This window comes from Taudactylus pleione, unplaced genomic scaffold (assembly GCF_031769625.1).
Source record: "Taudactylus pleione unplaced genomic scaffold, aTauple2 ptg000400l, whole genome shotgun sequence".
NCBI lineage: Eukaryota > Metazoa > Chordata > Amphibia > Anura > Myobatrachidae > Taudactylus > Taudactylus pleione.
This window is the reverse complement of record NW_028284802.1, coordinates 2,784,701-2,808,327: the sequence shown is the minus strand read 5'-3', so window position 1 is coordinate 2,808,327 and position 23,627 is coordinate 2,784,701. Positions and strand designations below refer to the sequence as shown.

The following is a 23,627-nucleotide window of genomic DNA, read 5'->3' as shown; positions in this document are numbered from 1 at the left end:
TATGAGGCGCTTGTCTTCCACATTTTGTTTTTCATAATACTCCGGGACCACACAACGAGGATCCATTTGGGAGGACCTGAGCTGCCACTGGGAGACCAGAACCATAGCTGAATATTTATTTGAACTGTTTTGAAAATGATATACAGAAACGTCTGATAGGTCAAGCGCTGGGATTAGTACTAATATATATATATATATATATATATATATATATATATATATATACATATATACATATATACACACACACACACACACACACACACAGTCAGGTGCATAAATATTGGGACATTGACAGAGTTTTCATATTTTGGCCTCTATTCACCACCACAATGGCTTTGAAATGAAACAAACAAGATGTGCTTTACCTGCAGACTTTCAGATTTAATTTGAGGGTAATTACATCCAAATCAGGTGAACGGTGTAGGAATTACAACGGTTTCTATATGTGCCTCCCACTTTTTAAGGGGCTAAAAGTAATGGGACTATCAACTCAAAAGCTATTTAATGGACAGGTGTGGGCTACTCCCTCATTATTTCATTATCAATTAAGCAGGTAAAAGGTCTGGAATTGATTCTAGGTGTGAGATTTGCATTTGGAATCAGTTGCTGTCGACTCTCAATATGAGATCCAAAGAGCTGTCACTATCAGTGAAGCAAGCCATCATTAGGCTGAAAAATCAAAACAAACCCATCAGAGAGATAGCAAAAACATTACTTGTGGCCAAATCAACTGTTTGGAATATTCTTAAAAAGAAAGAATGCACCGGAGAGCTCAGCAACACCAAAAGACCCGGAAGACCACGGAAAACAACTGTGGTGGATGACAGAAGAATTATTTCCCTGGTGAAGAAAAACCCCTTCACAACAGTTGGCCAAATCAAGAACACTCTCCAGGAGGTAGGTGTATATGTGTCAAAGTCAACAATCAACAGAAGACTTCACAAGAGTGAATATAGAGGGTTCACCACAAGATGTAAACCATTGGTGAGCCACAAAAACAGGAAGACCAGATTAGAGTTTGCCAAACAACATCTAAAAAAGCCATTACAGTTCTGGAACAACATCCTATGGACAGATGAGACAAAGATCAACTTGTACCAGAGTGATGGGAAGAGAAGAGTATGGAGAAGGAAAGGAACTGCTCATGATCCAAAACATACCACCTCATCAGTGAAGCATGGTGGTGGTAGTGTCATGGCGTGGGCATGTATTACTGCCAATGGAACTGGTTCCCTTGTATTTATTGATGATGTGACTGCTGACAAAAGCAGCAGAATGAATTCTGAAGTGTTTCGGGCAATATTATATGCTCCTATTCAGTCAAATACTTCAGAACTCATTGGACGGCGCTTCACAGTGCAGATGGACAATGACCCGAAGCATACTGCAAAAGCAACCAAAGAGTTTTTAAGGCTAAAAAGTGGAATGTTATGCAATGGCCAAGTCAATCCCCTGACCTAAATTCGATTGAGCATGCATTTCACTTGATGAAGACAAAACTGAAGGGAAAATGCCCCAAGAACAAGCAGGAACTGAAGACATTTGCAGTAGAGGCCTGGCAGAGCATCACCAGGGATGAAACCCAGCGTCTGGTGATGTCTATGCATTCCAGACTTCAGGCTGTAATTGCCTGCAAAGGATTTGCAACAAAGTATTAAAAAGTGAAAGTTAGATTTAGGATTGTTTAGTTTGTCCTATTACTTTTGGCCCCTTAAAAAGTGGGAGGCACATATAGAAACCGTTGTAATTCCTACACCATTCACCTGATTTGGATGTAATTACCCTCAAATTAAATCTGAAAGTCTACAGTTAAAGCACATCTTGTCTGTTTCATTTCAAAGCCATTGTGGTGGTGAATAGAGGCCAAAATATGAAAATTCTGTCAATGGCCCTCATTCAGAGCCGCTCGTTAGCGGCAGTACGCTCGTTCCGAGCGATGTTTGCACATCTGCGCATGCGTACGCTTTTTAGTACGCATGCGCGAACCAGTCAGTGCGGCCGAAAATCCTTTGTACGCTATATAGCGAGTGCCTGCTATTTTGAGTGACAGAATGAGGCGTATGTGGGTGGTAACAGGGGAAGGTGCTTGAAAATGGGGAGTGGAGATCCGAACGCAGGCGTGCTTAAAGGTCAAAACGGGCGTTTTATGGGTGTGTATATTTAAAACAGCAGCGTCATTGACCACGTCACTGGGTTATTTTATAGCCAGAACTGCACGCAAATTTGTGGTAGCAAACACCAACCACAAGAATAGCGAGCAGTTCATACGCTGGTCGATGTACTCGATTAATCTAATAAATAGCGGACATGACGTAGGATGCGTGCGGCCAGGGGGCGTTTTTAACAAATAAACGAGCGTATGTTTTGCTCGTTCGTTCAGACTTAGAGGTGTGAACACACTGCAATGTGCGTACGGATCATTTAAATAGCCACCCCTTGTTTTTAAACGAACGACCGCAAATAGCGTCCGGCTCTGAATGAGGGCCAATGTCCCAATATTTATGCACCTGACTGTAATATATATATATATATATATATATATATATATTATAGATAGGTGTAACTACAGCTATCCAAATGTGTGTAATATATATATATATATATATATATATATATATAATATTGATTGATCGATTGCACTTAAGTGCTATAGCGCATTCTTTACCCAAATTTACAGTGGAGGACCACTTTTGCAAAATAATGGGGTCTGGGGGAATGCGCTCTGTGACCAATGGAGGGAATTCAATTCAATGAGATGATGAATAGCCACGGGAGGGAGCTCCCGGAGCTACTTAATACACCGCGCTATGTGCCTGGTTGGGTATTGGTTAAGTCAGAGAATGCCGGTTCCCGCGACTTAACCTGGGTGTTTAGGCGAGAGAACCGGCATTCTCAGACTAAAGTGCCAACCACGCGGCTGTTAGCGCTGCTTTAGGCAGGAAAATAGCTGCGCGCCCAGCAATTTTGTCGGATTTCTCCTCACATCCCCAGGGGTGTGCGAGAAGAAATCCTTTAGCTGCCAAAACAGCACTGTGTATTGAATAGCTGCGGGAGCTTACTCCCGCAGCTATTAATCATTGAATTGAACTGAATTCCCCCCATTGACAGCTAAGATGCACAGCAGACAATAGCATCCGGCTGCTATGCGCTGCGGCCAATAAGATCCCAGACGGCGGAAATGTCATGGCTGCGGGGGCCCCAGAAAGCTGCTGTACCGGGGCCCAGGATTTCTCTTGGCAGCCCTGGTCAGGGTAGCACTAGCGGTGGGGGACAGATGGCAGTAAGGTCACACATAGGCTGGCGGCAGCACATTACAGAACTCCGCAGTGTGGCTGAGTGAGATTGAGTTATGGCTCTGCCAGCCGCACAAAGTCACTTGTGAGTAGTGGTCCCAGGTGCAAAAAATGCTTTGGACCCAAGCCCTCTAGGCCCCATGCTAAATTAATATACCATATGTTATTGTGCCATGTGACCACCAAACAATACAGAAAACATCCCATTGTCTAATAATAATCTGTGCCCTCTTTGATAAAATAATAATAAGCTATGCTCCCTTTAATCAATTAATAATATGTGACCCCCTTTAAACTCAACAGGACCTGATTTCAGCTGTGCTCCTCGGAGGCTCCACAGATGTGTCTGCTGGCAGAGGGTGACGGGCAGATACAGAAGGTGATGGGCAGAGGCAAAGAATGATGGGCAGAAGGTGATGGGCAGAGTTTGACAGCCAAAGGAATAATGGGCAGAGGGTGATGAGAGAGGCATAAGGAGAACAGCAGAGGGTGATGGGCAGAGACAAAGAATCATGGGCAGAAGGTGATGGGCAGAGTTTGACAGCCAAAGGAATAATGGGCAGAGGGTGATGAGAGAGGCATAAGGAGAACAGCAGAAGGTGATGGGCAGAGTTTGACAGGCAGAGTATAATGACCAAAGGCAGAGAGTGATAAGAGAAGCATAAGGAGAACAGCAGAGGGTGATAAGAGAGGCATAAGGAGAACAGCAGTGGGTGATAAGAGAGGCATAAGGAGAACAGCAGAGGGTGATAAGAGAGGCATAAGGAGAACAGCAGTGGGTGATAAGAGAGGCATAAGGAGAACAGCAGAGGGTGATAAGAGAGGCTTAAGGAGAACAGCAGAGGGTGATAAGAGAGGCTTAAGGAGAACAGCAGAGGGTGATAAGAGAGGCATAAGTAGAACAGCAGAGGGTGATAAGAGAGGCATAAGGAGAACAGCAGAGGGTGATAAGAGAGGCATAAGGAGAACAGCAGAGGGTGATAAGAGGGGTATAAGGAGAACAGCAGAGGGTGATGAACATAGGCAGATGGGTTAATGGCCAGTAGCAGAAAGTGATGAACAGATGGATATGCATAGGGTTACTGACAGAGGCAGATGGTGACGAGCAGAGGGTGACTGGCAGAGGCTGACGGGCAGAGGGTGACTGGCAGAGGCTGACGGGCAGAGGGTGACTGGGAAAACCAGAGGGTTGTAGGCAGCGGCAGATGAACAGAAAGTGACAGGGGGAGACAGAAGGAGAGGAGAGAGGGTGACAATACTGTAGTGTGACAAACAGAATGAAAATGGGGAAACAGAATTGGTTGGAAAGGTGGGGGGAGGAATGAGGTCGGATAATAGCTGGCAAAAAGTATCTCCTAGTGGGTGCTAGAATATAAATTACAGGGAAATCCAAGTACATACAGTACTAGAATTATTTTATGCAGCATTTGCTAGGCACTTGTTTGATTCTGCCAGAAAAGCCCTACAAAATAAAGGGAGACCCGGACAGATCTGAAAATGTAGGCAGCAAAAAAGTGCTGTAGCTATTACATCCTACAACAGGATCACATTGCTTGGTTGGGTTTACAGCAACAGGTGGCACAGTTACCTGTGTGCCAATTCTTATACAATATGGGGATATTTATGAAATAAATTGTTTAATTCTAAAGTCGGTGTTCGTTTTTCATTATACACCTAATATAGATAGTATTTTATATTTAGTTATATAGAAGAGTTGCTTTTGACAAAAACATTTTATTCTCCTAGTCTAAATGAAAATGCTCCAATATGGGGTCGCTAAGGTGCTCCCACAGAGAGAGCAAGACACGTCACAGGTCGGTGGTCGCGCCTCTGGCAAGCGCTGGGTGCTAGTACCCAGTGGGTGTCTCCAATACAGAGGTAGTGTAGAGTGTGCCTCTAACAAGCTGGCAAAGCAGTGTGAAACAGACTTAAAAATACAAACATGGGCAGAGGCCAGCCCTTCACCTACTGCCCATGTCCCGGGACAAAAGCATGTGTACTCTTTCTCCAGCTACAGGGCACTCTGGTACTTATGTTTGTTCTGCAGTCCTAGCGTTCCCGCTAGGCTGTTTTAGCGGGGCGCGGCGCCCTGCCCTCCTTCTGGAGGGCAAAAAGCACCCTGCAAAAAAGCGCCCTGCCCTAACAGCCTGCGGGAGCCATTCTCACCCGCGGGACGCAGTGTCCCGCGGGTGGACAAACATGCGGTGACCTGGTCACCGCCGGAGAATAGACGCCGGGCGCATGCGCCCGACATCTATTCTCCCTTACTGCAGCGCTTGGGGGCTGCCCGGCATGTCCGTAAGCGCCGGGCACGCCCCCAAGTATGATGAAAAGGGGACGCGTCTTATAGACACGCCCCCTTTTCATAACCACGCCCCCTTTTCGGTCGCGCACAAGATTGCCCTCTCTAGCTCCGGCGCCCTGCCTGTCGCCGGAGCTAGAAGGAACACTACAGTCCTACTGTGTCAGCATAGAACACAGTACATGCATAGAATTGTCAGAGGCATCTGGATTCTGGCGCCAGTAATATCAGTGCCGGCATCGCGGCCACCGGGATGCCGAACACATCCCATTTATACAGGTTATATGCAGGAGACTGGCAGTGTGCCCACATAGGGCATAGGGCCTGATTCAGCACAAATCGCAAGGATGCGAATTCACGTACCCGGCCGCTGCGTAAAAATATTCTAATGAATGCATTCGCACTGCTGCTGCAGCATAATATGCAGATGCCCAGCACTACATAAAGACGCCCCTTCCCTTTACTCATAGCCATAATACTTAGCTAGACTGCAAAAGCATCTGTAACATCGAGAACCATCGGACCCATATGCACAATTGTGGTTGACCTTGACCCTTACTCAGACATATGCAGACACAGAGGCTTAATTATGTACGCCCCTATAAAAGTGTTTTAAACGCACAGGCACGCCTGCGTTCTCCCTACCACCCACAAATGGCAGTCAATTTGCGTTGGGTCTACTTATACCCTGCTAACGCTTCCCCAATCGCAGTGACCAGTTCGCGAAACAATCGACCGGCTGCGTTCGAATTCGCGCTTGCGATCCAAGCTGAATCAGGCCCATAGTACATTATATGCAGGAGACTGGCAGAGTGCATGTTATATGTAGGAGACTGGCAGTGTGCCCATATAGGGCATATTTGGGTAAATGTATGATAGCGGCACTTACCGTGCTGCTATAACGCTTCCCCTCTTTACCGAGGAGAAGCAGGAAGCACTACCGATGAGATGTATGAACATCTCATCGACCGGAGAGGGGGAGCGTTAACTCCCCCCCTCCGGTGCTACCCGTAGAGACCACAGTGCATCAGCCTAGTGCTGATGCCCTGTGTCTCTGTCCCGGCCGGCTCCACTGAGCATGCGCGGGATCTCACAAGCATCGCGAGATCCCCGTGTGCAGCCTGGATCCGGCAGCAGGGACAGCGCTCTCCCTGCTGTGTTGATAGGCTAGCGCCAGGCTGTAGCTGTCGATGGCGACAGCTATAGTGGGCCTGGGCCATGAAAGAACGGTCAGACGATATGACCGTTCGTACATGGCCCAGGCTATTGGCGCTGCTATCTTGTAGATAGCAGCGCCGATAATGACAGGGGTGCATAGCGCCTCTGTCATTTACCACCCAGACCCCCGATCATACATCAGGGAGAAGCGGTATCAGCGCACATAACGTGCGCTGATACCGCTTCTGGGCTTCATACATCTACCCCAGTGCATGTTATATGTAGGAGACTGGCAGTGTGCTCACATAGGGCATAGTATATGTTACATTATATACAGGAGACTGGCAGTGTGCCCACATAGGGCATAGTACATTTTATATAAGCAGGAGACTGGCAGTGTGCCCACATAAGGCATAGACTAGTATGTGTATGCAGGAGACAGGCACTGACCTTATCTTGTCTTTGAGTATTGTCGCACACTACATGGCACAGAGCCTACACAGACCCCCACCCCATAACACAGTGCCCCCACACTTCCCTTATAATCCCTGCAGTAATGTCTGCCAGGCTGCATATATGGTAGCTCTGTGCAGACGGCGAGAGATGCTTGCAGCACAGTCCACTCCGTCTTGGTATCCCCGGGCCACACTGACCTGTGTATGCTGAAGCTCTCTGCAACTCTAGCAGCAAGAGCCTTGCTTCAGCAGCCGCTGGCAGGGGACTGACGAGCGGAGGCTACTGCCGGGAGCATCACTCAGCACCCAGCTGGCCGGCTAGAAGGAAGAGACTGTGCTGCGTGCCGCAGCCGGAAACTCTTGCGGCTGTTGCTGTCACGGAGATTTCCGTAGGGGCCCTACAACAGCTACTGGTCCGCGGTCCGGGGATTACCTTAATGATCCCCCTGCCCAAGACAGATAACCCAGCGGGAACCGTCCTCCACCGCTTGCTGCAGATCATCAATGATGATGATCTGACCAGCGGCGGACAGGGTACGGTGCAATGGTGGAAGTGTCGCCTCTGACCGCAGCAGAAGTATGAGCGGTTGTCCTGTCACTGACAGGCTGTCAGGCTAGTAGGCGACTGGGGGCAGCAGCACAGCAGGGCTCCGGAGCGTGCTTGAGACGAGTAAGACTCAAGCCACACCTCCGCTTTAAGCTCTGTTGGCCAGATAACTTCTTCAAAAAAAATTTTTTAGAGCTTGAAGTGCCGGTATGTCATACCGTTACATACCGGCACACTTCGAGCACTGAGTCCCAGGGAATCCAGGGCTCCGTGTGGGCTGCTAGATTCCCCAGCCACTTCCAGGGAAACAGACTGCTCTCCCATGCAACCTCATGCCTGAAAGTGGTATGAGGAGGTGCATGGGGAGTTGGCCAATGCAGCCAGCTAATTGTTTTCAGGGAGCTCCAAAGAGCTTCCCCTCTGTGGCCAGAAAAACCCTGCCTGGGGACCATGGTTGCCCACCTCTGGAGCTCAGATTCAGGCCAGGGGTAGCAGGGTTGGTTCCTTAGCATATTCCGGGAAGTATGTTTTGGTGGGAAGAATTTGTTTATTCCAGACGTGACGGAGCCGGGGGCATCTCTGAGCCCTGCGGGTGGGCTCAGGCACAGGGGAGTAACCACTCCCCACTATCCATAGGGGACAAAGTTAAAGGTGAGCATGCAAGGCACATTCACTTAAGCTGATTGGTTAAAACCACAGGGCGGACTTACCCACTGTGGTAATGTGTATTTTAGTGGCATAAAAGAAGGCCTGTGAGCCTGGTTTAGTGTATATCTTTTTGGACATCAAGAACTGCTGTAACACCTTTGTATGCTGTGATACCCCCAAGGGGAAGAGTCTTTTTTAAGACTACTTGAGCAATCTACATCTTGCATTTACAACGACTGCGTCGGTATCCTGTGACAACAGAATTGCACCAAAGCTATTCTGTTCTCCAGCTGTCCTGGATTGAGCCTAGTGTCTCCAAGCTCAAGCCCCAAGGTCCGGTGGGGATCAAAGCTAATCAGTGATCGAGTGGCAATTGAGGTAATCCGGTCACAGTGACTTTCCATTATTCCAGTATGCGATCTTAGAGCAAGTCCGACTGGACATTCTGGAAACTGAGGGCCTGATTCAGAGCCGGACGCTATTTGCGCTCGCTCGTTCAGAAACAGGGTCCGGATATTTAAATAGAGCGCTCGCTCTTTGCGGTCTGTTGACGCCTCTATGTCTGATCGAGGGAACGAAACATGCGCTCGCTTTTTTTTTAATAAAAAACTCCCCCTGGCTGCTCGCATCCTACGTCATCTCCGCTATTAGATTAATCGAGTACATCGAATGGCGTATGAACTGCTCGCAGTGCTTGTGGTTGGATTTTCCTACCGCAATCATGCGAGCAGTTCAGGCTAATAGACAACCAAGTGATGTGGTCGATGACGCTGCTTTGTTAATTATGCACACCCTTAAAACGCCCGTTTTGACCGTTTGGCAAGCCTGCGTTCGGATCTCCACTCCCCGTTTTCAAGCACCTTCCCCTGTTACCACCCACAAACGCCTCATTCTGTCACTCAAATTAGCAGGCATTCGCTATTTTGCGAGCACACAATTTCCGACCGCAATGATTGGTTCGCGCATGCGTATTACAACCCATACGCATGCGCAGTTGTGCGAACATCGCTCGGAGCGAACGAGCGTCCGCTTACGAGCGGCTCTGAATCAGGCCCTGAGTCACCAGGCAGGTCTTCGATTTTAAAGCATATGCCGAAGGGAGAACTAGATCTACACCTTGGGACAACGGCGTTGCTGATGCAGGAAGCTGCTCCAGTGGTCGCAGGAAAGGCGACACAAAAATCACACTGGTTGAAAAACAAGGGTGCAGTCCTCCTGGACTTTTGTTTGCCAGGGAACCTGCCAAAAACCATCATACCGGGCCCCACTTGTTTCACTACCATTGATATAGGTTTGCTTTGATCAATGTCGAAGTCAAATAATTGGTTAAGATCGCTTGCAAATTATTATCCGACGATTTCGTCGGAGATGGTCTGCTGAAGAGTGAATTGGACTCTACTCTGCGTTGGCGCAATCCAGTGCGCCCAATTGTGTTCCCATCACACCCACATACACGGACGCACACTTGCACACATATGTATAGATGCATACACATCGTCTGTGTGCACATGTGGGTACACATGCGATCGTCTCTTTTATGCGTACACACATATACACAGTTGCTATTACAATATAGAGACGCACATTAGCGAATATAAAATGTATGCACAACGCATAGTTGCGTTGTACACGACACATACCCGCAACGCCGATTCTGCAGATACTGGTGAATTCCTGTAAATATTTCACAACTCAAACATGAACGCACACATAAAAAGGTTCCCTAGCATAGAGATTAATATAAAAGGTTTTGTTGTAATTGTAATGTATAATATGCATATGTGATATTTAAGGTATAGAACATGGTAGACATGTCATGTTTGGGATCATACTGACACCCTGTTTATTTGCAGACATCTGAATCTATCGGCGAAGGAGTCGCAACTTGCGTTCGGTATTTATGAATTATAGGGAATTATTGGTTAGAATGTGATCTTTGTATGTAGTGTCTATTGTGAGTTTAAACCAGTTGTTCGTCTGGAAAACTACACAAAAAATTTGGCTAATAACCGAACAATTGAAGGTAATTTAATGAAAAAAAAATGTTTCACAGGCACATTTCACTGTTAATTACTGGCTCCAAGGAGGTACGTGTGGTAGAGGAGCAAAAGATACCGGCAGGGCTGGGTGGGAGTCACTCACTCCGCCGTAGCATAGACGCCATGGGTGGTACCACGGGAAAGCACGTCAGGTGATTGCTGTAGAGCGTGCGGCAATCACCTGACATGCTTTCCTGAGGCTTCACCTATGGTGTAGATGCCACGGGGCAGCACACATCAGAGGTCACTTCCTCCTAGTTGACTCGGCAGTACTGCAGCTAGGTGAGCTACCAAAATTAAGACCGCAAGCTACAGGTTGGAGACCACTGGTGTAGCCAGATTGTGCCGGTACAAAACCCAATGGCAGCTTACAATTCTGCAATGACTTTAGAAAGTTAAACAGTGTATACCAGTTTGATGCCTATCCAATGCTCTGGGTGGATGAACTGGTGGAAAGTTTGGCTGGTAGCAAATATTTAATCACTCTTGATCTCACGAAGGGCTACTGGCAGATTCCTCTTATGCCCACAGCAAGGGAAAAGACATCTGTTTCTACCCCTAAAGACCTTTTTCAGTACAAAGTCCTACCCTTTGGTTTGCATGGAACACCAGCCACCAAGGTGCTGAAACCTCATACTGCCTATGCAGCAGCTTACCTAGATTATATAATTATACACTCTCAAGACAAGGAATCACATGTTCCTAAGGATGAGGCAGTACTGGCCTCATTGAGGTCTGCAGGTTTCTCAGCTAACCCTGAGAAATGTGCAGTGGCCCTAAAAGAAGCCAAGTATTTGGGTTACATAGTTGGATAGGGCCAGGTAAAACCACAGACCGGAAAAATTGAAGCCATCAAAAATTGGTCAAAGCCTAAGACCAAGTCACAGTTGAAAACCTTCCTAGGCTTGGTAGGTTACTATAGGTGGTTTATCAGTCATTATGCAACTAGAGCGGCTACGTTAACCGATTGTTAAAGAAACACTGTCCCGATTGGCTGGAGTGGACCAGCCTTGCTTAAACAGCTTGGACAGACCTTCATCTTGTTCTTTGTACCTCTCTGGTCCTACAGGCACCTAATTTTGCCGCAGATTCTTCCTCCAAATAGATGCCTCTGGTGTTAGCTTAGGTGCAGTCCTGTCCCAGGAAAATGAAGGGGTAGAGCACCCAGTACTGTACTTATGCAGGAAGTTGTTGCATAAGGAAACAGAAATACGCTACAGTAGAAAGAGTCTGGCCATAAAGTGGGCCATAGAGGCACTTCGGTGTTATTTGCTGGGGAAGGATTTCTCTTTAATAACGGAACATGTCCCTTTACAATGGATGCAGAGGAACGGTGAGGTGAACGCCTAAGTTACCAGGTGGTTCTTGGCACTACAATCTTTTTGGTTTGCAGTAGAGCATAGGCCTGGTATCTTACACAAAAATGCAGATGCCCTGTCCCAGAAATTCGTTCTCCTCCATATGTGGCAATAGGGGCAGCATGCTGCAGAGGAACCAGGGGTATTTAGCTGTTAAGACCTGGGAAAATGTGTGTCTCCCCTGTATGAGTGATCCAGCTTGCTGCAGCTAAAAGCATGTGATTAGGCAAACAGAGCAACTATGAGGAACTCCCATAAGAAGGCAAGGTGGGCGTGTTGTTTGCCTGTCAGTCTGGGAGGGAGGAGGAGTTTATGCTTTAAAAGACTATTTGGGGCATTTATCTGTGTGACCGATGCTGGACAAGCTGGCCGGTGCTAGAGAGAAAGGTCTCTGATAGTCAGTAATAGGGCCATTTGGGAAGTCACTGTATGGTAGTGATAGGACCATCACTGTATGAAGCTGAAAACTTTTGTCAATAGCTTCTTTATCTGTTCTATCTCTCATTTTATACTTTATTCACCTATACTGTACGCAGCTAATACAATTTATACTTTACATTTATTTTTAAACACAGTTACTGACTTCCAGATGTGTGATAGATTCTTATAAATCACCTTCTTTTCATTTAGTTTTACTTAAGCTGGCCATACACGGGACGATTTTTAACATGATTTTGGCAGTTTCTACAGGTTGGACAGACCAATCATTTGAAAATAGTTGTACTTTGAGTCTTCTGTGACCCCGATGCGCGTCCCCTCCGTTGTCTAGTTGGATCGCAGATCAGATGATTTTGCAGAGAGATCTCAACTGATCGTGTACGATGTGATACACTTCTATGCATCTTATCCCATGATCTTATTGATCAATCGTACACCATGTGACCACATCTTATGAAAAATTTCAAGGGAAGAATTTCAATGGAAATCGTACAACTGATCTTACCAACTTTAAATCTCACCGTGTATGGGGGCCTTTAATCACTTATTATATATTGAGGGTCCTTATATAATAATTATTTTAATACAGGTGTCATTACTGTGTGGGGTGTAGTTTGCAGCATAGTGTCAAATTTGTGTGTGTCACTGTTTTTGGGAAAGTGTGCGACAGTGTATCATAGTATCATCAATATGTAGGTGACAGTGTAAGTTGTAGAATAGTTTGGGTGTAATCATTATGAGGGGTGACAGTGTAGGAGTAGCATGGTATGATGTCATTATTATGAGGGGTGACAGTGTAGGAGTAGCATGGTATGATATTATTATGAGGGGTGACAGTGTAGGAGTAGCATGGTATGATATTATTATGAGGGGTGACAGTGTAGAAGTAGCATGGTATGATATTATTATGAGGGGTGACAGTGTAGGAGTAGCATGGTATGATGTCATTATTATGAGGGGTGACAGTGTAGGAGTAGCATGGTATGATATTATTATGAGGGGTGACAGTGTAGAAGTAGCATGGTATGATATTATTATGAGGGGTGACAGTGTAGAAGTAGCATGGTATGATATTATTATGAGGGGTGACAGTGTAGGAGTAGCATGGTATGATATTATTATGAGGGGTGACAGTGTAGGAGTAGCATGGTATGATATTATTATGAGGGGTGACAGTGTAGGAGTAACCTGGTATGATATTATTATGAGGGGTGACATTGTAGGAGTAGCATGGTATGATGTCATTATTATGAGGGGTGACAGTGTAGGAGTAGCATGGTATGATATTATTATGAGGGGTGACAGTGTAGGAGTAGCATGGTATGATATTATTATGAGGGGTGACAGTGTAGGAGTAGCATGGTATGATATTATTATGAGGGGTGACAGTGTAGGAGTAGCATGGTATGATATTATTATGAGGGGTGACAGTGTAGGAGTAGCATGGTATGATATTATTATGAGGGGTGACAGTGTAGGAGTAGCATGGTATGATATTATTATGAGGGGTGACAGTGTAGGAGTAGCATGGTATGATATTATTATGAGGGGTGACAGTGTAGGAGTAGCATGGTATGATATTATTATGAGGGGTGACAGTGTAGGAGTAGCATAGAATGATATTATGAGGGGTGACAGTGTAGGAGTAACCTGGTATGATATTATTATGAGGGGTGACAGTGTAGGAGTAGCATAGTATGATGTCATTATTATGAGGGGTGACAGTGTAGGAGTAGCATGGTATGATATTATTATGAGGGGTGACAGTGTAGGCGTAACATGGTATGATATTATGAGGGGTGACAGTGTAGGAGTAACATTGTATGATATGAGGGGTGACAGTGTAGGAGTAACATTGTATGATATTATGAGGGGTGACAGTGTAGGAGTAGCATGGTATGATATTATTATGAGGAGTGACAGTGTAGGAGTAGCATGGTATGATATTATTATGAGGAGTGACAGTGTAGGAGTAGCATGGTATGATATTATTATGAGGGGTGACAGTGTAGGAGTAGCATAGAATGATATTATGAGGGGTGACAGTGTAGGAGTAACCTGGTATGATATTATTATGAGGGGTGACAGTGTAGGAGTAGCATAGTATGATGTCATTATTATGAGGGGTGACAGTGTAGGAGTAGCATGGTATGAAATTATTATGAGGGATGACAGTGTAGGAGTACCATGGTGTGATGTCATCATTATGTGGGGTGACAGTATAGGTGTAGCATGGCCTGCGTGTCATTATGAAGGGTGACAGTGTCACAGGCATGCTCTGATGTCATCATTATGTGGGGTGACAGTATAGGTGTAGCATGGCCTGGGTGTCATATGAGGGGTGACAGTGTCGCTAGCAGCATGCTCTGATGTCATCATTATGTGGTGTGACTGTCGGTTTTAGCATGGTTAAAGTGTCATAACTATGTGGGATGACCGTGTTAGTTGTAGCATGCTCTGATGTCACTATTACGTGGGATGACAGTGTAAGTTGTAGCATGGTCTGGGTGTCATTATATGAGGTGGCAGTGTAGATCGCAGCATGCTCTGATGTCATCATTATGTGGGGTGACACTAGACTATAGCATGGTCTCATGTCATCATTATGTGGGGTTATAGTGTAATTTGTAGCATAATCTGGGTAACATCATTATGTGGGGTGGCAGTGTAGGTTGTAGTATACTCTGATGTCACCATTACATGGGTTTGACAGTAGAAGTTGCAGCATGGTCTGGGTGTCATTATTTGGGGTGACAGTGTAGATCGCAGAATGCTCTGATGTCATCATTATGACAGGGGGTGACAGTGTAGGTTACAGCATGGCCTGGGTGTCATTATGTGGTGTGACCGTAGCATGTAGCATGGTCTGGGTGTCATCATTATGTTGGGTGACAGAGCAGGTTGTAGCATGGTCTGTGGCTTTATGTGACGTGGCAGGGTAGGTTGTAGCATGTCACCATTATGTGGGGTAACAGCGTATGTTGTAGCATGGTCTGGGTATCATCAGTACTGTATGTGGGGTGACAGTGTAGGTTGTAGCATGGTCTGGGTATCATCATTACTGTATGTGGGGTGACAGCGTATGTTGTAGCATGGTCTGGGTATCATCATTACTGTATGTGGGGTGACAGTGTACATTGTAGCATGGTCTGGGTATAATCATTACTGTATGTGGGGTGACAGTGTAGGTTGTAGCATGGTCTGGGTATAATCAGTACTGTATGTGGGGTGACAGTGTAGGTTGTAGCATGGTCTGGGTATAACCAGTACTGTATGTGGGGTGACAGTGTAGGTTGTAGCATGGTCTGGGTATAACCAGTACTGTATGTGGGGTGACAGTGTAGGTTGTAGCATGGTCTGGGTATAACCAGTACTGTATGTGGGGTGACAGTGTAGGTTGTAGCATGGTCTGGGTATAATCAGTACTGTATGTGGGGTAACAGTGTAGGTTGGAGCATTGTCTGGGTGTCATTATGTGGGGTGACAGTGTAGGCTGTAGCATTGTCTGGGTGTCATTATGGGGGGTGACAGTGTAGGCTGTAGCATTGTCTGGGTATCATCATTACTGTATGTGGGGTTGGAGCATTGTCTGGGTGTCTGAGCTATCTTACATAATATATAACATTTATACAGCAGCCGCTCACTTTAGGTTTCCCATGGATCAGATGTCTCCACCTTCAGCTGACTACAGATCTCTATGCTACAATTTTTAGCTAAAATATGAATTTATCCATCTTGCTTTATTCTATACCTCTCAGCCAGACAGTGATACCATCAGGCAGATCTGCTTATCCTTCATTCCCTGTGACACCATCAGGCTTCTCTCTGTATATAGCTGTATGTGTAATACACAGAGCACAGCAGGGAAGTGTCATATCCAGCAGCAACTAAATAACTGACTGATTATATAATACATGGTGGGAAGTACAGAAGGAAAACAGAAATACAATGGGGGATGCAGAACAGCGCGGGTGGGATGCAGACAATGTACTGTACATACTGTGTGTGTGGAGATAGTATGGGGGGGTTACATTACGCGGGTGGTTGCATACTATGGCACAGTAGTGTGGGTGCTCGTACTCTCTATAAGGTGACAGTACACAATACAATCACATGTCAGCTATATAAAAGTAGAATGTACACATAATTATATACAGCATACATACAATATAATGGAATAACTACAGGGCTAAGGGTCTCTCCCCCCTGTCCCTCAACAACTTTGTCCTAATGCAATTTCCACCCCCCCATCTGTTATCAACAGTTTCATTTTTATGAAAACACATTTATTACTATTTAACCAATTAAGGGCCTGATTAAGACCCACTCGCAAGCGGCTGTCCGCTCGCAAGTGGGTCGATGCTGTGCACTGCGCATGCGCACGACGGTGGGAGCTCCGTCGTGCGCATGCGCCAGACGCGACGAGCGAAGGACTTTCCTTCGCTCGTTGTGTCTGATCAAAGGGGGCGTGCTGTCGATGTTGATTGACAGCACGCCCCCTTTGGTGGGCGTGCCGGGGGCGTGCCTCCCAGACAGGGGCGTTCCCAAGGGAACGCCTACCGTCAGAAGCCGGCCCACTGACATCACTAGGAGGACGCTCCATAATTATGGAGGGCGGCCCTCATTCAGAGCGTGCGCTCTGCTCAGAACGTACGGCTCTGAATGAGGGCCTAAGTCAGCACAAAGTACAGGACAGTATAATGTAATGAGACACATGAGGAGATGACCAGTATAAGTGATAGGGATGTATGATGAGGTGTAATATAAATGTGATACAGGTATATAGATACAGTGTATATATAATGTGTGCGGTCACCTCTCTTCTCCAGATCATCTCTCCCATAGGTGATGTATGTCCTCAGTGCCTCTATACAGAGATTCTCCAGATAAATCTTGTTTCTCTCCCCCGTTCGTTCATCGGGACTGTTCCATCTCTGTGTAGTGATCTGAGCCTCGTGCATGGTGGGGATATAGATCCATCTCTCTGTGTCCAGGGACATGAAATCTCTCCCGTCATATCCGTGCTGATCATACCCCGCGGTGCTGCCGTCATCTCTCAGCTCACAGCCGTACATCACCTGGACAGAATGGAAACCTGCACACAGCACAGAGACATGTTACACGGGAGCACAGAGGGTGGTGACATGTGTGTAGCAGTGTGTGTGTCACGTGTAATATGTGGTGTGTGTGACACACGTGTGTAACATGTTACAGCACAGACATGGAGTACTCACTATTAGTGATCAGTAACGAGGTGCAGGTAACCGATGCGTCGCTGGCTGTGGATGAACTACAAGTCCCAGCATGTCACCACTGGGGGTAGCTGTGGTCAGGTGATGGCAGGAGAAGCAGAGGCTGCTGGGAGCTGGGTTACACAGACACCAGCTGCTGTATACAGGGAGGTCGCTCACAGCCAGCGTTCCCACATCTGCACCTTCCCTGTCACTACCGCTCACCCTCACTAGCTGCACATACAATGCCGGGGCACATACACACACGTGTAACATGACAGGTAACTACACCCAGCACAGGTGACAGCAGCACAGCTGGGGGGGTGTTACCCCCATTACATGACTGACATCTCCCTGTAACCAGGTCACACACTGATCACAGCTCCCCATAGGCTGGTCTCTGAGGTGATCAGGTCACATGATCCCAACATCCAACAGGAACGTCAGTAAGAGAATCAGTATTTCATCACTGAGACGCTGCTCCTCACTGATTGGCTGCCATAAGCTGTCAAACAACTCTATCAGCCAATCAGGGGTGAAGTCTTGTAGTAGGCAGCTTATTGGTTGCAGCTTCCCTCCGATTTCTAACAACCAATCACGCTGTGAGAATTACAGACCCTGGCAGAATGAACCATTGTGTGTGACAGGGGGGGGGGGGGGGGGGTCAGTCTAGGGATGGACATCGGGAGCCCACCATCATATGATGGCAGTGCTTCCACCATTGAATCTTTCGATGCGATGGTAACTAACCATCGCATTAAAAGCATTTAATGGTGAAAACTATTCATATGAATAGCAAAGGGGTGGGTTTAGGGGAGGGGCTGAGACACAAAGTAAAAAAAAAAATAAAAAAAAAACCTAGGCAGGCAGAGCTGATTTAGGATGAGGACGGAGGAGAATGGGAAACACTGCCATGCTGCTGCTGCTGTGGGCACTTAAACAAGCAACAAGAAAGTGAAGTGTAAAAACATTAATAAATATACTTATAAATAACACACAGAAAACTAACCTCTTACAGCACCAGCAGAGATATCACTCCCCATCTCTGCTGTGAAAACGTTATTAGCTGTCCCTCTGTGTGTGTGTGTCTGTGAGTAACAGCAGCTGCAGGGCCAGGGCTGCACTCTGATTGGCTCTTACTGTCACAGAGAGCCAATCAGAGCTAGCAGAGAGGGGAGGGAGGGCCAGGTCTGAGGCAGTGAGAGAGCCTCCAACGATTCCAGCAACATGAGCCATGGGGATCATCACATGCAGAGACACAGCACACAGCAGCCAGGGGAGGCACAGCTTTTAGTATTTAAAGAAAATAAGCCACCATTGCAACACCATTGAATGATAACCATTCAATGACAGCAAACATCGGAATGCAGCCATCGAATGGTAAAAACACTAACATTGGAAGAAAAACATTGATGGTCGTCAAACATCGACCATCGAAGTCCATCCCTAGGTCAGTCAGTGTAGGGCTGTGTAATGTGCTACCACTATATACATGAATGATAGTAACAGGGACAATAATGTAACTGCGGGTGTATAGGTTTCCTATGTCCTGGGTCTCTGTGACATATAACATTTATATATGTCACCTGCTGTGTATAACAGGATAAATCGCTGCTGGAAGTGCTGGGACTTAGCAGCAATACATAGAGAGTCACTGGTGCTGTCACTCTCCATGGTTTTATTTTTGTTTATGACTAAAGGTGTGTACACACGTACGACTTTGCTGGATGATTTGAACGATAACGATATCGTTCATATCGTTATTGTTCAAATGTCCATTTTTTGGCCCCTTCAAACCCCCAGCGACGGTCGATGCACGGGCACAGATGGTCAATAACGATAACGACCATCGCCCGTGCATGCTTAAAATCCTCATATTCCCTACAGCGGGCTGAGAGAGCACATGTCACCCCCAGACCTCTCATGGTGATGTGGGCAGGAGATGTAAAGATTACAATGTAGCTGTAGTGGTCTCTGGGCCCTATCAGTGTGTGGCCGGGGGGAGGAGGAGGAGGAACACACCCTCTGTCACTGATGTCATTGGTAATTATAAGTCTAATGGAAAGTTATACTGATCCTCATGTATAATTAATAAGATTGTTTTGGATTTGCTAAATGGACGGGGTCTGGCTAACACCCCCAGCATGCTGTGTATATACAGTACAGTAGAACAGAGGACTTGAATTCCATGTATAGTGTGTAAATGTAACATGTAACGAGAGCTACTGAGCAAAAACGTATTTACTGCTGATTCCTGCTTTGGTCGGAGATCCTGTGAACAACAGATTACAGGTAACACCGGCCCATCACCCATCTCCTGCCTCAGTGCTCTGCCTGCTACCAAGCTGTCCTGATCCAATGTAAGAGGGCAGGAAACATTAGCCACCAGTAACCAGCAGCATGTGCTCTGGCAGCTATACACACTGTATGGAAGCATATAGGGATCCAGGTGCTGGTGATAGTGCCTGGGAGCACCTCATTGGTGAGTGATTGACCCTCGCAGCCATTCAGTGGCTTGGGCCAAGCATTTCCTGCTGGATAATAGTGAAACCCCATATTAACTGGTAGAAGATGGTTTAAAACACAATTTACTAAACTCCCTGGGCTGCACATAACTGGGAGATTGCTGAGCAGACAAGGGGAAGATTATTTGGTAATATAAACAACAATTCTATACAAGTACAATCCCAGGAAAATGATGAACAAATCTTAAAATGCTTTGCTGAAAGTGTCCACCAGATGGCACCCCAACATAAGAAATGCATCAACTCACTTCAACTGCAGTTTGATACGAGTACACCAGGGGGCACATGGGGGTAGGAAATCCAATAAATACTAACAATATCTAATTGGTGCTAGACAGAGAAATAAAATATTAGCAGCAATAGAATGTCACTGCGGCTAGTGGGTATTACATATTGTCTAAGTAATACATTTTCAGATAATAGTAATAAATATTTGCCAGTTGAAGTAATCTTTAAAACATAAAATCATAAATCTGTTATTGGCTAAACTCACTTATCATAAAAACTATATGAAGTGTAAGCACATTTACTATATGTACATTATTATATAATAAATAAAAGTGTAATACACATTAAGGTACTATTGTCACAGAGACCCCTCTATAGTCCATGACTATATATTGGTGATCAGTCATTGTGGCCACATTTCCAGAAAATGCTCAGACTGTGTCACTGAGACTCCTGGAGCTACAGACCAGGGTGTGTGATCGGCTCATTCAGGATCCTGTGTAATTATAAATGGTCGGAGATTCTGTAATTCCCTGTACTGGAGATATTATCTGTCATCACATTTTCCCCTATATTATCTCGTGTGCTTGGTCCTCGGTTAGGACTCTGGTTATTGATCTCTGTAAAGTTGCTGAAATACTCTGCTCCCGGTGTTACCATCCTCTATTGCGGTAACTCAGGCCTTGGTTTTGAGGTGAGTTTCGTCCCAGAGACTTGTGGTGCTGCCTATTCCCCATCCACATTTATGCTTACGTTCTGTCACAACAACAGCAATCATTAGGACCTATGTACAAAACATTCCAAAGACCTATGTACTGTACAGGAAGCATTCCATAGATCAATAAACAATACAGAGAGCATTCCAGAGACCAATACAGAGAGCATTCCAGAGACCAAAATACAACAGAGATAATTCTAATGACTGTTATACAATAAGGAGCACTGCTCCCAGTTCATGGTTTCTAGTATTATGATCTAGACTGAAAGAAAAAAAAAGCAGGAACAAGCTTAACATGTTCATTTCCACAATGTAACTCCAGCATCCATATTATAATGAGCTGAACTCTGTAGTGGTCACATGACATCACTGTACTGGGAGGTGATTGGTGTTAGAATCAGCCAGAGTACATAGGATACAGAGGCTGCTTCTCTTCTCCCCGGTGCTGTGTCTCAGGTGCTGCTGGTTATGCATTAGTGCTAGGCTGGGATGCAGACTCCACTTCATTGGTTACATAGCCCTTACATAGCTGACTGGTCATTTCACATGTGCTGGTTGTACAGATTGTCCTTATACACTATTGCTGGAGTCGCGCCAAATAGCGCCTCTCGTTGTACGAGGTCCAGTGCGACTCCGGTATCACTGAGTGTTTTTTACATCTTTTTCTGCCCAAAACTGTCTTATGGTGCATACACATGATCAGATTTTTTCTTCAGATATGGACGATAACGATTTAAAAATCGTTCAGTCGTTCATATCTGATGGAAAATCGTTCATAACTGACATGCCTGAACGATGGACGATCAACGATGCGCGTTCCCGTTTGTCAGATAACGATATCTGACATCTGATGGGTTTGCAGTCAGACTTGGACGATTCCATTCATTTTAATGCAGTCAAAAATCGTTCAAATCGTTCAAAACTTTGGTCAAATCGTCCAAATCGTTTAATCGTTCAGTCGTTCATCTGACAAATCTGACAAGTCTGACAAATCTGACCGTGTGTACGCTCCATTAGTCCAAAGATGCACAAAGTAATATTATAGTCTAAAGACGCATGAAGTGGGTGTCTCAGTACTTGCACGGTTAGACGCACGGCTGTACACCAGGGAAGGGCTCATACTGGTATTGGCATAAAGACGCAGGAAGTGGGTGTCTCAGTACTTGCACGGTTAGACGCACGGCTGTACACCAGGGAAGGGCTTATACTGGTATTGGCATAAAGACGCAGGAAGTGGGTGTCTCAGTACTTGCACGGTTAGACACACGTGTGTACACCAGAGAAGGGCTTATACTGGTATTGGCATAAAGACACATGAAGTGGGGGTCTCAGTACTTGCACGGTTAGACGCACGGCTGTACACCAGGGAAGGGCTTATACTGGTATTGGTATAAAGACGCAGGAAGTGGGTGTCTCAGTACTTGCACGGTTAGACGCACGGCTGTACACCAGGGAAGGGCTCATACTGGTATTGGCATAAAGGCGCATGAAGTGGGCGTCTCAGTACTTGCACAGTTAGACGCACGGCTGTACACCAGGGAAGGTCTTATACTGGTATTGGCATAAATACGCCACTATGACAAAAAGACAATAATGCATTTGCAGCAGCGAGTGATTCAGGATCAGGCCCATAGTGTACTGTATATTGTGTACTCTATATAGTTTACTGTATGTACATATTGTTCTGTATATAGTGTACATTACATAGTGTACTGTACATAGGACCTGATTCAGAGCTGAACGCTATGCCGGTTTTCATGCAGCTGAGCGATTATTGGTGGTCTGTGCGCGTCTCACAGCCGCATTGCTACAAATGAATTGCGACCGTGCTCGCTGTGAGGATTTAGTTGCAATTGACTGACAGGAAGAGACAGTTTTCTGGGTGGTTACAGGGAGTTCTGGCCAAAACGTGGGCGCGTCGGGCAGTTTCCTGGGTGTGTACTAGCCAGCACCTGCGATCGCACATGCAGAAAACAAAGCTCCAGCGTCTCAGTTACCGCCGCCATCCTGAGTGACCATAGACTCACTCAAGGAGTCGATGTTTTACAGATCTGCGTCCGATGCTGTGTTTGTGTACACAATTGCGGGCGGCTGCGAGGGCTCCGGCGGGCGTCTCAGTACATATTCCGCCGGCTGATGCATTGGCAGATTTTAGCAATTGGTAAGTGGTGAAATTCGCAAATGTAATTAGTTACAAACCATATTTTTCTATATATTCATTAAGTAATTCTATGTAACACCTCCCTAATGTGTTTCCTCACGCCCCACCACCTATCTACCGTAATCAATCGGAAAGTCATTCATCGCCCACTACACAAAGTCAGACCAATGAAGGAAAATCAGGACGTATAAATATCCTGCTCCCAGCCAGGAGGACACCCTTGAAAAAGGCCAGAACGAGGCAGAAACGTGTTGGGACTGAGCTGGGCACCAAAATCCCCCACACAGCAACAGCTGATAGAGGCCTTTACTCTTTTCCATCGCACTGAATTTAAGAAGTGATAGGAAAAGTGTATCCTGCGCAAGCCGCCGCCAAACGGAGCTCACAGCCACGGTGACCACAGCGCTTCCTACACCAGCAGCCACTGAATGGAGTACACAGCCACAGTGACCACAGCGCTTCCTACACCAGCAGTCACTGAACGGAGCACACAGCCACGGTGACCACAGCGCTTCCTACACCA

The 23,627-nt window shown here is 46.1% G+C and overlaps 1 protein-coding gene across 2 annotated transcripts in view; it reads right to left on the bottom strand.

Annotated features, from left to right (window-relative positions):
• Window positions 1–23,627, bottom strand: part of LOC148506517 (class I histocompatibility antigen, F10 alpha chain-like) — a 221,024-nt gene that overhangs the window by 49,939 nt on the left and 147,458 nt on the right. For both annotated transcript variants that reach the window (XM_088446651.1, XM_088446650.1), the window contains exon 3: window positions 17,058–17,336. In XM_088446651.1, the coding sequence (XP_088302777.1) occupies window positions 17,058–17,336 (279 nt within the window). The remainder of the gene's footprint in view (window positions 1–17,057; window positions 17,337–23,627) is intronic.